This window comes from Hyperolius riggenbachi, chromosome 5 (assembly GCF_040937935.1).
Source record: "Hyperolius riggenbachi isolate aHypRig1 chromosome 5, aHypRig1.pri, whole genome shotgun sequence".
NCBI classification, from domain to species: Eukaryota; Metazoa; Chordata; class Amphibia; order Anura; family Hyperoliidae; genus Hyperolius; species Hyperolius riggenbachi.
The window spans coordinates 32701792-32715088 of record NC_090650.1 but is presented as its reverse complement, the minus strand read 5'-3'; the positions used below and the strand labels follow the sequence as shown (position 1 = coordinate 32715088).

The following is a 13297-nucleotide window of genomic DNA, read 5'->3' as shown; positions in this document are numbered from 1 at the left end:
GTGAAATTATGCAACTTCCTCCTATGCATGTTCAGCTCAATAAATACTTCCTCTCCTCAGCTCCAACCAAACCTGGAGACTCCAGGATCCACCCTACAAGTCTTCCCATCACTACTTCCCTCCCGGCGCTAAGTACCTACCCTCTGCCCACTACTGGAGGTAAGTAGGGATGCTGAGCCTCAGGCTAAAGTCCTACTTTTTATAAGCTCACCCATAGTGCAAATTGGAGGTGCAGGTGTTTTGGGTTGACTGGCACAAAACATGACCTCATGTTGCTGGTTAAAACTTATAAGTAATTTTTGCCTGCTGTATGGACTAATGGAGAAAGACTATGTGACTAAAGTGACTATGGTTCATCAAAAGATATAGTCTGAGCCTGATTTAGGTTTTTCCTACAGATCTAACTCATTTCCTTCCTCTACTGTTTTTTTTTGTTACAGATGAATGCTATAAGCCCCTGCGGACTTCCCTGCTACCACCCCACAGCTTCACGGCATCTTCAGAACTGGACAATCACCCCGCATATCTGGCACAACTCAACCGTGTCTTTCCAGAGGCACAGCATCAGGGGTGGAGTCCACAAAGCAGTGATTATCCAGGTCTGGCCTCAGAGGGGCCCTATCTCCAGGTCGATCTGCAGAAACCCTGGAACCTCACAGGTATCTATAGGGCAGAGAATCTTCCAGATATTAGTGGATTACCAGGCCTGGACTTCTTGTGCCAAGCAGATCCTTGAGTCACCCGGCACCTCCTGCTGTGTTCTCACCACTGATCATTTCATACTTATTGGTGTCCAGGCAGAGCTCTTGCCTGTCTTCCCTTCATGAAGACTAAAAGCAGGGATGCTGTGTGAACACTATGCTTTTTAGGAGACATAGGATGGATGCCTGTTGATATTCTATGACCGGGGAAGGGGCGTGGGGGGTTTGGATTGGGCCTGGCAGACAGCTCAGGGCCTCTGGGGGTGATTTGGTTGCAGGGATGACATGAGGGAGGGGGGCAAAATACTTTTGCCCCAGGGCCCTGTTCTTGTAGCTAGAACCAGCCTTGTTCTTCCCATCCTCATCTCCTTAACCTTTTCTTCCCGTTGTCATCTGTCGCCGCTTCCCCCATCTCCACTCCACGTTCTCACACTCCGCTCATATCTCCTGTCATCTCTTCAGCCCCAGCCCCTATCCTCATTTCACTTCTTCCCAACTCTCTATTCTCAACCTCTGGAGCTAATTTCCTGTTCTCACCTCCCATCCTCACTATCTGTTCCTCATCGTCTCTGCACCTCATCTTCTCCACAGTCTTCATCCTCAGTACGCACACCACTCCTTTTCCTCCTCCTGGTCTTCTAGTCATCTCTCTTCCATCCTTATCCTGTGTCCTGACCTCCATCCTCATCCCCCAGCCGCACCACTCCAAACGCTCACCTACAGTCCTCATCCCACAGCCTCTTTCTTCTTTCCACGCCCAGTTCTAATCCTCTGTCCTCATAATTCCCAAAACCGCTTTCTCGTCCTCATCCGATAATTTCACCTTCTGTGTTGTGTTTCACATACTATCAAACAGGGTTTGTGTTATGTTGTGTTGTTTTGCAGAGGCTGTCACAGGAGGTATTTGTTATGTTGTAAAACTTGTAGTACTGGTTTGGGTTGCAGGGATCGTTGTGCAGGTTTTGTGTTATGTTGTGACTTTGTGTCGTCTTGTATGAATTATTGAATGAGTATATTATAATTTGTGACTCTGTATTGTGTTGCAAGGACTGTGACACAGGGTATGTGTTATACTGTGGTCACTTTGTGTTGTATTATGGGGGCTGTCACACATGGTATGTACTATGTTGTGGCTCTCTGTTGTGTTGCAGGGATTGTCACACATATGCTATGTCTTGATGCTGTGTTTTTTTTGTTTCAGGGATTGTCACTCAGGGCTCCGGCTCTTCGGACTCTTACATCACCAGCCTTTCAGTCCAGTTTAGTGATGATCAGCAGACGTGGCACAATTACACTGAGAGGTCCTCTGATGATAGTGAGCTGCAAACCAAGGTGGGTCCTGGGAACCAGGACTGATTTTAGGCATAGACAAATCAGGCAGTTGCCTAGGGTGACACCTGTGGGAGAGGGCACCACAAAGCTATTCTTAGCGCACTTATACATGACTAGTGCTAGTTCTATTTAGAAAGTGAAGGATGATAATTTTAACACTTAAATACACTGGTCGATTTGCCATCAGATCGACCAACAGATACAGTAGATCCCTCTCTAATCGAATCTGATCAGAGAGGGATCATATGGCTGCCTTTACTGCAAACAGATTGTGAATCGATTTCAGCATGAAACTGATCACAATCTGTGAAGCTGCCGCTGTTTGCGCCCCCCCCCCCCCCTGCATACATTACCTAATCCGGACAGCGCGACTCCCGCGGTCTCCGCTGTCTTCTTCTCCGTGCTGGGCTCCGAGTCCGGCAGGCTTTTCTGAACTTCCTGTCCCGGGGAAGTTTAAACAGTAGAGGGCGCTCTACTATTTAAACTTCCTGCCTGGACAGGAAGTTTAGTGAAGCCTGCCGGACTCAGAGCCCAGCGCGGAGAAGAGGACAGCGGAGAGACTGGGGACTCGCGCCGGCAGAGCAGGTAATGTGTTGCCGCTGTATTGTGTTGGCCGTTGGGCATTCAAACGCCGCTATCGACACACTCCCAACCCGCCGGCAATCGAGCAAAATCTTCCGCACGGACGGATCGATGGGAAACAACGGGAACGATTGATTTCGGACAGAAATCGATCGTTCTGTCAGCGTTTGCGCAACAATTTCACAGCAGATTCGATCACAGTGATCGAATCTGCTTTATATCGGCGGGAGAATCGTTAGGTGTATGGGCCCCTTAAGACAAATAGCATGCCTTATCAAAGTTAGCACGCCTTATCAAAGTTAACACGCCTTATCAGAGTAGCATAGCGAACTTATGCCTGCTAATTGGCAATGACGAGAGCTCCACTCGTCCAGCCCTGAGCCCCTGCGGGTTCGTAGTGCTCGCTATGCTATTCTAATAAGGCTTGTTAACTTTGATAAGGCGTGCTATTTGTCTAAGTGAATCAAGCCCTTTGTCTCTTTTGAATGTGTCTTCTTTGAGGTGTATCTGGCTTGGTAATAATTTGTGTATTCTTTGATTCCCGATCGATCTCAGAAATCGGCCTTTGGTGCCGCATTCGTTGATGCCCCCCTAGTGTAAATGTGCCCCCCATTAAAACCTGTCTGCCATCCCCCGCCACTGTGACATCACACACGCCCTCCACTTGTTATATCCCGATAGCCATGTGCGGCGGCAGTGTGGGCACCATGGTGGGTGACAGTGGACAGGTAAAGTATTTGAATGCACGGGGCCACGTTTACATATGGGGGGACAGCGCCAGGGGGGTGCTGTCACATTTCGTCGCTCGTCCCGATATCGCTCACCATAATAATTATTGAATTGGATGGTCGATCAGCCACCAAGTATGGCCACCTTTAGAGTTGAGCTTGCAGTTTAAACCTATCAGTAATCCTTATCCATAGTGATAAATTAGCAAAGCCATTGTCACAGGGGGTTCCTGAAGGATCGCAGTAATGTTGAGATTTTGTAACAGTGAAGGTGTTGTCACGGGACAGTTTTGTCAGGGGTTACACTATTGTCATGGTGATGGTGTTGTCATGGTAACATATTGTGGCAGTATGGTCACTGTTATCTTCCTTCTTGCAGGTTTTTCAGGGGAATTTTGATGGCTCCACACCTGTCGCCAGGAGTTTCGATCAGCTGATCAGCGCTCGCTACGTGCGGATCCTCCCACATGACTACCATCGAGGAATATTCCTCCGCACTGAGATCCTGGGCTGTGGAGAAGGTATATAGTAAAGACAGGAAGACACCACAAACCCCAGCATGCTCTGATGAGTAACACGCTCTCCTGCTTTCTTTCATAGTGTCTGTCAGACCTGCAGTGCCAACTCCTTCCAGAGAGCAGTGCCAGCCGGGGCAGTTCCAGTGTCACAATGGCCGCTGTGTCTTGGCCGGGCCGCATGGTGTGGTGTGCAATGGAATCAATGACTGTGGGGACCAATCGGATGAGATTTACTGCGGTAATGTCGGGAGGTGCAAGGGGTGGGGCAGACAGACAGATCATGTGACTGGACACAGTGACTAGGGATGATCAAAGATATGCAGATTATTCTGAGTTGATGCAAATTTTTATGCAAATATATGCAGCTTGAACATGGACCAATCAATGTAAACCTGGGTTTGAATTGATTGGTCCATTTTCAAAACTGCATATATTTGCATAAAAATGCGCATAATTTCGGGAGAATTTGCATCTCATTGATCATTCCTAACAGTGACAAGTACAAACTAAAGAGGGTCTCTGTGTTATTCCCATCATATCTCATCCTGATTTCGGTCATTATTAAAGGGACTATTAAAGGAGACAAAGCTAAATAAATATACAAAATGATTTATTATATCTACATTAGGTAATTAGACTAGACTTATCAAAATAAATATACATTAGGCTATTATTAAAAAGAATCTTCTTAGTAGTGTGCTCCAATGTCCATGAAGGTGAAAAGTATATTTTTATTACACATAGGGCTTGATTCACAAAAGAGTGCTAACTGTTAGCACGGCCGTTTTCACGCGAATTTTCGCGTTTGCGCGCGACCGCGAATTTTCTCGTGCAATGAACCGGGTTTGCGCGCAAATGCAAATTTTCGCGTGAAATTGTTATCGTTTTCACGCGCAAACACAAATTTTTACGCAAAAACAATAACAATTTCGCGCAAAAAGTTAATTGCACGTGAAAATTCGTGCGAAAACGCCTGTGCTAACAGTTAGCACTCTTTTGTGAATCAAGCCCTATCTATCTATCTATCTATCTATCTATTTCACCTTCATGGATATTGGAGCGCGCTTGTTGTTTGTGTCAGATCTGAATAATAATGAATATCGCTCGAGTGAAGGTTCCATGGTTTGTTCCCATGCCTGGATTTACCTCGCAGGAGCCTATAGGCACAGACAGGCCTGGATTTACCTCACAGCAGCCTATAGGCACATATGTCCTGGCACCCTAGACTCCGCCCTCCATGACCCTACAAACCCTCACCAAACTGCACCACAGTGCCCTCAATATTAAGTAGTTAGAGGTGCCCACAAGTATTAGGTAGCTAGAGGAACCTCAATATTATGTAGCTAGTGGTTCCCCCGACTGAAGACAGATCTGGTAAGTGGAATGCCGAGACCGGGATGAGTAACCTCTCATTCATACTCTGATCAGGACTCTGTATAGGGAAGGAGCCAGGGAGGCACTTGGAGAGGGGAGTGAGCCGCCTTTCCATCATCAGGTGTTTGTAGGCACATGCCTACAGTGCCTTATGGTAAATCCGGCCCTGTTTGTACCTCTCCCGTGTCAGACTTTCAGCACTGTATTGTCTTGTTTATGCATCTCCAGTAAAGAGATTGTGAACCAGCTGACTTTTCCCGCATTATTTGCAAGTAATGTCTTCTGACTAAATGATTCCTCTGTCTTGTGTGGCAGGTACGGCCCCCTCTCCCTTATCGCCGGCACGCTGGGGCTGTCAGCGGTCTGAGTATTACTGTAAATCATCGGGTAACTGCATTGCGGTGTCTCTGCGCTGTGATGGCCATCCAGATTGCAGTGATGGAGCAGATGAGATCGGCTGTGTGTCCTGGACTGTCAGTACTCCCCCACACAGCACTACATGGAGGTGAGGAGACTTAGAAATTCATTGTTTGAGGTCCAGCAGATCTGGACCTGTTGTCAGCTCTATCAGCTGTGTATGTGTATTCATTGTATAGTGTATGTGGTTTACGGTGTTTGTACAGTGTGCATATTGCAGTGTTTGTTTACAGTGTGAGTGTGTGTTGTGTATATGGTATGTTATTATTATTATTATTGATTTATAAAGCGCCAACATATTCAGTGGCGCTGTACAAAGTAAGAAACAAACATGGGGCACATAATACAGACAATGGTGTACACTAATATACAAGATACATAATTAGTGACAAAATACAAAAAAATGATACAGCATACAGAATACAAAATACAGAATTGGTAATGACAGTGATAAAAATAATATTTATGAATAAAATGTATAATGATTTCCAAGACACAAAAGGGGGAGAGAGCCCTGCCCTTGCGAGCTTACAATCTAAATGTTGTGTTCCGTTTATGGGGTGTTTGTGTGTGTGTGTATGCGTATGCTGCAAGTATGAGCACTATTATAGCTTGACTTCAAGACAAACATACCCATACAACTATTGGTCAGAGTTTCATTCTAATGCTAAGTACACACATGTTATTATCGTCGCCCATCGGCAGGGCCGGATTTAGGCCAAGGCCTAGGGCACTACATGAGTTGTGGCTCCAAAGCAGCAGGATAAAATGGTGCAGGGAGATCAGACGAGCGCCTGATCTCCCTGCTGCCAGCCACCTGTGCAGCGGCCACCTTGCTCTCTGTGCACGTTGGCGTTGCGGCGGGTAGCTACGGACTTGGGCAGCATTAGGTGATTATAGCGGAGAATATATGCAAGCATTGCACTGGCAAATTGATAAAGGGGGGTCTGAGGGCAATCTGAGGGTGTGGGCGGGTGATTGGGTGCCCGCAAGGGGCAGATTAGGGCCTGATCTGATGGATAGCAGTGACTGGTGGTGATGGGGTGATTGATGGGTGATTAGTGGGTGATTAGAGGGGAGAACAGATGTAAACAATGCACTTCGGAGGCGATCTGAGGGCGATCTGAGGGTGCGGGTGGGTGATCAGGTGCCTGCAAGGGGCAGGTCAGGGTCTGATCTGATGGGTGTTAGTGACAGGTGGTAACAGGGGGTCATTGATTGGTGATTGACAGGTGACTAGTGGGTGATTACAGGGAGGAATAGATGTATACAGTACACAGGGGAGGGGGGGGGGGGTCTGGGGAGGATCTGAGGGTGTGGGGGGGGGGAGATCAGGAGCCCGCAGGGAGCAGTTTAGGACCTAACCTAAAAAATAGCGTTGACAGATAGTGACAGGGAGTGATTGATGGGTGATTAGGGGGGTGATTGGGTGCAAACATGGGTCTGGGGGGTGGGCAGGGGGGGGGGGTCTGAGGTGTGCTGTGGGCAATCAGAGGGCGGGGGGGGGGGCAGATCAGTGTGTGTGTGTGTGTGCAGACAGGGAGGGCTGCAGCCTGCCCTGGTGGTCCCTCGATCACTAGGACCACCAGGGCAGGAGGCAACCTGTATAATACGCTTTGCATACATTACAAAGCGTATTATACACTTATTATGCGGCGATCAAAGGGATAACAACCCGCCGGCGCTTCCGAACGTCCGGCAGGTTGACGTCGCGGGTGGGCAGAGCCTATTGCCGGCGGATGCGCGCGCAACGTGCGTGCGATCCCAGCCAGGCAGCGCAGAACGAGCCGCCGCCGATGGGCGTATTGCAATCGTTCTGCGCACCACTTTGCCGCCGCCCATCGGCTGTGGGCGGTCGGCAAGTGGTTCATCCTTTTTTTTTTTTAAGGAGGGCCGCAAACAAAGAGGAGTTATCCCTTTGTGTTTCCTTATATGTGTATTTGGTTAAGGCTTTAATATTTTCTTTCTTTATTTTTTTTTTACCGACTGTCATGTAGCTTTCTTATTGAGTTTTGTCTTGTTTCATTGTTTTGACTATAGTTCAATTTCAGTATTTCTAGTCTTTGGATGTAAAAGTTCCATGGTTGATTGTATGGGTAATTTGAATGTAGTTTTATGTTGGTGGTTTTAGTTTGTATGACTGTTGTAATGTAGGTGTTGTGTTTTTTTTTTTTTTTTGTGTGTGGGTTTTTGGGTTTTATTTTAAGTCCTGTTTAGTATGATTGAATATGCATGTGTACCTCCTTGACGGTTTTGGCCCGTATCAGGTTATGTATGTATCTATATATATTAGATGGTTGATATTTCTAAGGAAAGTGTCCTTATGCGATATCCCTTTGATGTGCATACTTTTATTATTATTTATGTGTATGCTAATGTTTTCCTTTTTTGGTTATTCATAAATAAAATATCACAATCTAATCCTACTATAGTCATAGTCTAATGTCCTACCATATTATTATTATTATGCAATTATATAGCATGGATATCTACCGCAGCACTTTACAGAGTACATAGTCATGTCACGATCTGTCCCCAGAGGAGGTCACAATCTAAAGCATCCTAATGTAGTGCTGACTGTAAATAATCACAAATTGCATCATTCCTCCCCTACTCTACTAACGTGCAGGTGTTTTATTACTCATCAGTGCTGAGAATCAGACCAGACCTGGGATTGGCACAGAGGGAGGAGAAGGCTCTGTTCCCACACTTCCTCCAGGACCGCTGGAAACCACAAGTCAGGTGAGTCCGATCTGTCCTACCCACCGCAATTAGGCAGTTACGATGCTTGCATCTGTCCCCAGAACCCCCATATTATACACATCATACCTGCTAGAGAGCCGCCATATTATATTTCTGTATAACCTATCCCTGGAGATTCATATCATACATATCCTCCTTATATCTGTCCCTGGAAAACCCCACATGCCCTTCCTCCAGCACCCAAGGCTGAGAGATCAAAGTGCGTCCCTCCATCCCTCATACCCCAGCCGTCACACACTGATTGCTATTAGACTAAGAGGTGCCCCAGGCCCCCAACACTTTATCTCTAGTTATCTGGCCTGCAGTCACTGCTATGCATCCCCTTTTCTTATTTCTGTTTGCTTCAAACACAATAGGGGAATGATAGCTGAGTGAGCTGTGCGCCCCCCTCCTACACTGCGCCCTGAGGCTGGAGCCTCTCTTACCTCTGCCTCGACCCGGCCCTATGTGGTAGACCTTTCCCAGAATCCCCACACCATATAGATATAGCTCTTTACCTCTGTCCTCAGTGTCCCCAACATCATACAGATGTCTCTACTATCTCTTACCCAGAGTCCCCACACCATACAGATGTCCCTCCTTATCTCTACCCCCAGACTCCCTCACATCATACAGGGGAAAAGAGCTGCCCAGGATCGGATAAAACTAGGTTAAAAACACAAAATAAAAAAATAGAGGTGGCTTACCTCTTAGGACGACACAGTTATAGGAAAAAGTGAAGCAACACTTTTCGTGGGTACTCGCCCACTTCATCAGGCCAGTAACAGTGCCACAATAAATTAAGCCTCAAAGCTCGGAGCGCCTCTGAGCTTTGAGACTTAATTTATTGTGGCAATGTTACTGGCCTGATGAAGTGGGCGAGTACCCACAAAACGCGTTGCCTGTGCTAAACTCACTTTTTCCTATAACTGTAGTCCTGAGAGGTAAGCTGCCTCTATTTTTTTGATATTATGTGTTTTTAACCTAATTTTATCTGATTCTGGGCACCTCATTTCCCCTGTTGTGCTAACTCCACCCCTCCCTCTCTTCCTCCAGATTTGGGAGGAAGTAACAGTCTACAGTGACTGATAGCCACCGGTAGTACTAGTTCCTCTTTTTTCCAAGAGTGGAACCACATTGCATCCAGTAATCCCTGGAGGCACCCGAGTGGAGACGGGCTTGTGTTCTCCACTTGCTTCATGTGGTTGGTTGCCCCTCACGCGACGCAACCCGCCTTTGTGAGTATATATCTCATTGTAAGTCCTTCCTCTGAAAAACCAAGTGACACATTGCGCTATTGGGTTGCTGTTGTCTCATTACCAACCATGCAGGGGCGTAACAATAGACCCTGCAAAGGATGCCTCCGCAGAGGGTCCCAGAAGCCACAGGGGGCCCCGTGGGGGGGGGGGGGGGGAGTTTGAGAGACTGACAACTAAGGGCATGGAGAGAAAATGTATTCTGCTCTAGTACCATTGTTATATTGACTGCATGTGTCCACCACACAGATAAGGAATCATACACACTTTGGAATTTGTACACTGTACCTGCTCCTTAGGGTTCGTAAAAAACATTTGTCTCACACTGCAGCAAAGTTCTGATGACTTCATGTACAATGTTACACACAAAGGAGTCACAGGTTAAAAAAAAGTTGTAGACTGGCCCTTATCCAGCAATCCCTCAGAAGAGATTCCTAGATTCTTATCACACACAGGCTAGTGACTGTATGGTGTCTGATTACGGACACAATGGAGTGGGTAAGATTGATGTCTGACTGTCACTGCCTCATTGAGAGCTTGTTGTCTCATACTCATACTCTTATACTTCAAGTCCAAGATCCTGTAATAACAGTATCAATCAGTGACATTCTGAATGTTTGCCAAAGTTACAGTGAATACTATATCTTACGTTCAGTATGTCATTATTGTTCCTCTACATAGCATGTGCTCTCATGTAGTAAAATAATACGGCTGTGTGTGTATGTATGTACTGGGAGCAGAGCTGCAACGAGGGACTTGTCGGCTGCAAGGGGCTGGAGGAAGCCCCGGGTAAGTAGATCTGGGGGTAGCATAGATTGCCTGACATTTCCTTTAAGTCTAAGTGTTTTTATCTGCATGGGGAAAACACATTGGTCCTCAGTTTTCCTCTGCAGAAAGCGAGAGAGGTGGGTGGCCCCATCCAGAGTTTTGCAGGGGGGCCCAGTGAAGTCCCTACTTATCTCTACCCCCAGACTCACATCTTACAAATGCCCCTACCAGTGTAAGCTCTTATTGAATCCCACATCATCCAGAGGTTCTTTTCCTTTATTGCAGGGTCCATCAGACACAGCCCAACCTAGATTCCCAGAACATGGAATCTCCACGCCATCAGGTAATAGATGAAATCATCAATGGTGTTATTATGTTCAATGTGATTTTGCCCAGATCTGTGTATCTTACGTACATGTGTGCTTACAATGTGGCAGGTCCATGCGAAGGACCTCTTGGTCTGGAAGATGGGCGGATCCATTACAAGCAGCTGGCAGCATCATCGTACAAGGAGAACAACCCACCAGATGCTGGGCGCCTAAATATTGTGCCAAACATGTGAGTATTCGTTTGTGTTCCTCAACATAGTCCAGAATTGGTGGCAACCACCCAGGAAGCATAACAGGGACTGTTATGGGATTTCTATTGGGTAACTCAGAAATTCTGAGCCTGGATTGCAAGCCCTTCCTAAGGCCCTGTTCACACTTGCGTTTTGGCAAGTAAACGGACCGGATCCCGATCGGATCCTGATCGAATCAGGACCTGATCCTGATCAGAACCGTACGGTTCCGATCCGGATCCGATCCGGATCCGGTCCGTTTGTATCAGGCATGCATCAGGCTGCCATCCGGATCCGTGGGCAAAAAATAGTGAAATTTAAATTAAAAAATGTTGGGGTCAGCAGAAGGTTCACCTGGTGCACCTGTAGAATCAGGTTCCTCCGCTGTAGGCCTCACCTCCACCTCCGACATTCTGCCAAACAGCTCCAGCACGTCTGTCACTGCTGCTCCACTCCAGACATGCTTGGCCCATGTGTCCCCATCCGAAATGGCCGCTTGGATACGCATAGAAAGTGGGGTAGAACGTCAGGTTTTTGTAGGCAGTGTGTTCTACCCCACCGTGCCCTCCGTTTCCCATTGGTTTCTGTGTTCCGGATGGTGCTGTCAGGCTCAGGTCCGGCTCTGGTCCGGGTGCGTGGGCCGGAGATCCGGACCCAAAAAATAGAGCATGTTGGAAAAGTGTCCGGAGTCCGGATCCGGTCCGGCTCCGTACTGTACGGAACGGACACGTGTGAACGTCCGCATAGACTTTGCATTGCTATGCGGAACGTACGTTCCGTTTGTACAGTATACGGTCCGGATGAGATCAGGAAAATCCGGACAGGGAACGCTAATGTGAACTGGGCCTAAGAGAAATAGGGAAATGTCTGGAGACCCTCCGAGGAACCTTCCAGAGAAAACACAAAAGACAGAGTCCCCAGAAGCCCCATATAGTGTAATAATTGGAGACAAGAAGTAGGATAATTAGTGTGTAGGAGTAGTACTCTCAAGTGTGGGTTGCAGTAGCAGCAACCACAGTTTAAACCGAACCCCCAGGGCATCTCAATAGTACATTAAAAATGTGTGCTAACAATGTGTCTCGGTACTAAAAAAATCCATTCTAGCTCTTCTTTTTACATTTAAATGTTTGTTAGAGGCTTTTATTACCCTGCTTCTGCAGCCACAGAAGGAGCAGGCAGATTAGAACTGCTGTAAATAGCAGTAGCAATGAGCAAACAAAAGCTTTCAACAGCAGGGAGGGGAGGGCGTTAGTACATTGTTCTTCAAAAATTTAGAGAGTCACACTTGATTACACTCATGCCTTCCCCTGGAAAAAAAAGCAGAGGAAAGGGGAGGGGGGAAATGGCAGCTACTACAGCAATTAGAAACCAGAGCAGACTGCAGAAAAAAAGCTGCATGGATCCCTTAAAGGCAGATGAGAAAAGCCTGTCCTCACTCGGGTTCTTTGGTCTTCCAGAGGTATTTTATAAAGGGTGGCTCTTTAGAAAAGCTTACTAACAGTTCTAAAAGAACTAAAAGTGCAAAACCCTCCCCAAGTAGATGGGGGGGGGGGGGGGGAATAAAGAAAGCAATCATAAAACCCCTCTTGAAGAAACCATCACTAGATCCTGATTCTGTAACCAACTACAGACCTGTGGCGAACTTACCATTCTTATCAAAAGTTATAGAGAAAGCAGTCGCCAGCCAGCTGGAAGCCAGGCTTACAGATAACAACATCTTTGATACTTTTCAATCAGGATTCAGGAAAAGACACAGCACTGAAACGGCATTAGTCCGAGTAATGAATGATCTACTTACTGCAAGAGACAAGGGTGATTGCTCAATTCTGATTCTTCTTGACTTGTCTGCAGCATTTGATACTGTGGATCATGAAATACTAATCCAGCGACTGAAGAATTACTGTGGCCTAAGGGGTACTGTTCTTAGCTGGTTTCAGACATTCCTATCTGGCAGGACACAGCAAGTATGTCTGGGCACACACTACTCTAATCCAGTGTCACTTCCCTATGGAGTTCCACAGGGTTCTGTACTATCACCATTACTCTTTGCAGTCTACATGCTCCCACTCGGCAAAATAATCCAGAACTATGGCCTAGGATACCATTGTTATGCAGATGACACACAACTGTATCTGTCCTTCAAGCCTGGCACCCAAGACCCATCAGCATCCATAAATGCGTGTCTAGTGGATTTGCAAAATTGGATGAACACCAGCTGGCTGAGGCTGAACTCTGACAAAACAGAGGTGTTGGTGGTAGGTGGTCCACACATGATGGATAAAGTTCAAAACGCTCACCACCTCAAACTAGCAATTGGGGG

At 46.8% G+C, this 13297-nt stretch overlaps 2 protein-coding genes across 6 annotated transcripts in view; one reads left to right on the top strand and one right to left on the bottom strand.

The window, feature by feature from the left end:
* LOC137518095 (SCO-spondin-like) overlaps positions 1 to 13297 on the top strand; it is a 296678-nt gene that overhangs the window by 109168 nt on the left and 174213 nt on the right. For all 3 annotated transcript variants that reach the window (XM_068235412.1, XM_068235411.1, XM_068235413.1), the window contains 9 exons: positions 61 to 159; positions 441 to 659; positions 1903 to 2033; positions 3723 to 3864; positions 3944 to 4099; positions 5551 to 5740; positions 8301 to 8394; positions 10704 to 10761; positions 10856 to 10976. In XM_068235412.1, coding sequence (XP_068091513.1) covers positions 61 to 159; positions 441 to 659; positions 1903 to 2033; positions 3723 to 3864; positions 3944 to 4099; positions 5551 to 5740; positions 8301 to 8394; positions 10704 to 10761; positions 10856 to 10976 — 1210 coding nt within the window. The remainder of the gene's footprint in view (positions 1 to 60; positions 160 to 440; positions 660 to 1902; positions 2034 to 3722; positions 3865 to 3943; positions 4100 to 5550; positions 5741 to 8300; positions 8395 to 10703; positions 10762 to 10855; positions 10977 to 13297) is intronic.
* The window catches only part of LOC137518100 (uncharacterized), a 266833-nt gene that overhangs the window by 142122 nt on the left and 111414 nt on the right, over positions 1 to 13297 (bottom strand). The gene's annotated exons all lie outside the window — the stretch shown is intronic.